The sequence below is a fragment of the Acyrthosiphon pisum genome, chromosome A3, assembly GCF_005508785.2.
Source record: "Acyrthosiphon pisum isolate AL4f chromosome A3, pea_aphid_22Mar2018_4r6ur, whole genome shotgun sequence".
In the NCBI taxonomy this organism is placed as follows: Eukaryota; Metazoa; Arthropoda; class Insecta; order Hemiptera; family Aphididae; genus Acyrthosiphon; species Acyrthosiphon pisum.
The window spans coordinates 15,208,258-15,212,037 of record NC_042496.1 but is presented as its reverse complement, the minus strand read 5'-3'; the positions used below and the strand labels follow the sequence as shown (position 1 = coordinate 15,212,037).

Here is a 3,780-nt window from a genome sequence, read left to right as displayed (position 1 = left end):
TTGTTTATTTTATGTTTCTATCGAAAATACTGTGGTTCTTTGATGTTATTTAATTTAAATGTATGTATTTTATTTTTAATTGATTGATATAACTTAATCCTAAGTACTAATTATCCATTACAAACTAAAATCATGGGGAGGCGTTCGATAAATACCACTAAAAGTGGGAAATATATGAATCCCACGGATCAAGCGAGTAAGTATTATACATATTCTATTAAGCATGATTAATTGTCAAGTATATATTTTATTAAAATATATTTTGTATAATCTTATAGGAAAAGAAGCCAGGAAAAAAGAATTAAAAAAAAATAAAAAACAGCGTATGATTGTTAGAACTGCTGTACTGAAAGGAAAAGATCCATTACAAATACTTGCTGAAATGGAAAAAATTGATCAAATGGGTAATGTAAAATTAAGTTATACATGATACATTAATGGATATAAATGTATAATACAATCAATAATCGAAGATACATTACATGTTAATATAGTACCTACAGGGACAGCGCTAGGATTTGCGGGGCCCTTGGAAAAATAAATAACAATCTTCTCTATGCGTAATCTTCTGAATACTAAAGATATACAAAAAAAAATTTTTGCTCCAAAATTAGATAACATATCCAAATTAGCTAGGTACTTGCTAAACCAATTTTATAAAATATCAACCATAATTTTATACATAAATAAATAATATATCATATTTTAATAAATTATTATAAAATAATTTTATAACATGTATAAATACCTAGATAATAATAGAAAATTTAAGTTAAAAAAAAAAACGTAATCAATATAACAGAAAGAACAATATTAATAAACAATACAAATTATTGATTACATTAGTTATAAAATTAATACATATTTTTATAACATTACTTTTCTTGATTTGTTAGCAGTAAACTGATTTATGATATCATCATAATCTAAACATACCGAAATATTTTTTTCTATTGAAATTATTGAAAGACCAGAAAGGTTTTCTTGACTTAATTTGTTTCTCAAATATGTTATAATTAATTTCAATATCAAAAAGCTTCTCTCGGCACTATAGTTATAACATTTTATAATAAATTCAAACTTTATATGACTATATTTATTTGAATCAACTTTAAGTCATTGATATTTTATAAGATTTTGATTAATGTATGACAGTATTATTAAATAAGCAGACATCTTAAAACGGTTGAATTGTAATGAATAATCCTGAAATGCTAAAGTGTTCAGATTTACTCGATCGTAGCATATTTAAAAAAAATATTATTGGTTGGAATTATTTTACCAAGTATTTTAATTTTATAGGCCAGACAAATTGTTAACTTATAAATATTAAATCTTTCAAGTTATTTTGTGTATAAATAACAGTAAAAAGAGAATAGATCAACAAAATGTAATAATTGATTTATTAATGATTATAGGGTATAGCAAATGCTAATTATTATTTTCTGTTAATTACTATAATTACTTTATACTAATCTTTAGAAAGAGTTGTTTAATTAAAGCTGTTACTAAAAAAAAAAAACAAATGTATAACATTTAATTTTGTATATAGAATATAATGTTGTTCAGCCATCTCCTCTTAATGAAAAAGTATTAAGAGAAAAAAGAAGAAAACTTAAAGAAACATTTGATCGAGTTATGAAAATGTATGTAAGTACCATGCTCAACCTATCCTAAAGGAATATTTTTCTTATTAAGGTTTTCAGTATTTTGATTTAAATTTATATTTTATTTATTTATTTTATAAGATATTCAGATACTAAATATTAACTATTTTTAGGTGAAAGATGAACTTGATAAATATCATGAAATCAAACGAGCAGAATCAGAATACGAGAAACGTCGCTTCAAGTTAATATCATATTTTGATGCAGTAAAAACAGCTCAACAAGTATCAGTTGATGAAATTCCACTACCTGTTATGACGTCAAATATCCCATTACCTGCTTCAGATACAGGATATAATTCTAATGAATTACCATCAGGAATATTGAAAAAGCCCCCATTATACACGTTAGTAATTACCTATTTATATTATGTACTATTAATACGGTACTTTTGTATTAAAACTTACAAAGTATTGTAATTTTTAGTAGTCCACCAATGTCACCAATATCAGGTACTAAAAAACGACCACCGGGTGTACCCCCTGGTGTACCACCTATATTAACAGACGAAGAAAAGGATGATGATGATTATGAAGATGATTCAAGTGATGGAGAAACTGGTTAGTTGATGATATAATCAAATATTTTTTATTTTTGGTATCATATTTTAATTTTTTTTTCTACTTAGCTCCAAAACGTTCTCGCACATTAAGATTTGCTGAACCAGAAGATTCTGGTAAAGAAAATAAAACCACTGATGATATAGAGATGTTCATGAGAGAGGTAAGGAGTACTATATAGTAGTTACTAAATATATTTTATGTAACCTTTTTCTAGTTCAGACAATTTAACTTATTTTTAGATTGATGAAGTTCAAAAGAGGAGTTCAACAGGAAAACATGAAGACTCTAATGAAATTCCTTTACCATTACCTGCTCCATCAGGACGCTTACCTCCAGGATTACCGCCAAGTATGATAGATATGCAATATTAAATTATTTAATTAAAACTCAATATTTAACTGTTTTTTTAAATAATTATTTATAAAGGTTTACCAGTGGGTGTTCCTCCTCCTATGCCATATCGTGGACCTGCTGGTAGAATGCCTCCAGGTCCACCTCCTGGTCGACCACCAATGTTACCTCCTGGACCTCCGCCTGGTTTACCACCACGTATGCATGTCCGATTACCCCCTGGACCCCCTCCTGGAATGCCACCAAGAATGATGAGGTATAACTCTGGTATGCATAATAATATGAATACAGCTGCAGCAGCTACCGCTGCCACTGCTGCTGTAACACCAAATATTGTGAGTGCCGAACCACAACTTATTAATCGCGACGAAGCTCAACACAATACTGGGTCTACAATTGAAGCAAAACCAAAAATGAGGTATATTTAAAATTGTATATTTATTCTATAATATCTCATTTATGCTGTGAATTATATTATTTGTAATAGAAATCTCGCTGCTGATATCACACGATTCTTGCCTACATCCATCAGAGTGAAAAGAGATGATGGTAGACCAAACAAGCGAGATAATGCATGGGAACAACATAAAGCTGCAGAATATAAATCTAATATTGCTGCCAGTAACCAACAAGCCGGGCAACAGACTAAAGATGATGCATACATGCAATTTATGCAAGAAATGGAAGGGCTTCTTTGAAGTTGTTCATATTATTATATATTTTTTTTTATTTACAAAATTATAAAACTAGTACATTTTTATACTTAGATATTCATTTATTTCAGTACAATACTTTTCCAATTAAATTCTTTAAAACGAAAATGCTTATTACTGTTACTTAGAAGACCAAGAATTTGAATACAATATTTACTATTTGTTGTTCTAAGCATAACTAAAAAGTCTTCAAAATAAATTTTTTATAAAAAATTAATTTGTTTTTACCATAGCAAAGTTGAGAACTTAAATTATCTACTACTATATTAATATTCTTTTTTCTTATTATTTATTTTAATGAAATGAGTAAAAGAGTTAGTCTTTTATAGTTTTGTGTTTTCACTATTTGTAAAATAACTCACATTTTTAATAAAATATAATGTTAAAAAAATATTAAAAAGTGTCAGTGTGTGTAATTTTTCATTTTTAAAATTAACATGGTTAGCTGTTAGCATATTATTATGATAATATTAAATAACATTTTAA

The 3,780-nt window shown here is 27.1% G+C and overlaps 1 protein-coding gene across 1 annotated transcript; it reads left to right on the top strand.

Annotated features, from left to right (window-relative positions):
• Nucleotides 1-3,343, top strand: LOC100162382 (WW domain-binding protein 11). The gene is made up of 9 exons (XM_001945143.4): nucleotides 1-196; nucleotides 279-404; nucleotides 1,553-1,650; nucleotides 1,781-2,013; nucleotides 2,094-2,227; nucleotides 2,296-2,390; nucleotides 2,470-2,578; nucleotides 2,657-2,999; nucleotides 3,069-3,343. The coding sequence occupies exons 1-9, from the start codon at nucleotides 133-135 to the stop codon at nucleotides 3,277-3,279; spliced, it is 1,413 nt and encodes a 470-aa protein (XP_001945178.1). The 5' UTR covers nucleotides 1-132; the 3' UTR covers nucleotides 3,280-3,343.
• Nucleotides 3,344-3,780: the final 437 nt, after the last annotated feature.

What these genes read in the sequence shown, in the direction of transcription:
- LOC100162382 (XM_001945143.4), top strand. Translation starts at nt 133, where the DNA reads ATGGGGAGGCGTTCGATAAATACCACTAAAAGTGGGAAATATATGAAT. An exon ending in TAGAGATGTTCATGAGAGAG is followed by an intron (nt 2,391 to 2,469) that starts GTAAGGAGTACT and finishes ACTTATTTTTAG; the next exon opens with ATTGATGAAGTTCAAAAGAG. An exon ending in ACCTCCAGGATTACCGCCAA is followed by an intron (nt 2,579 to 2,656) that starts GTATGATAGATA and finishes TTATTTATAAAG; the next exon opens with GTTTACCAGTGGGTGTTCCT.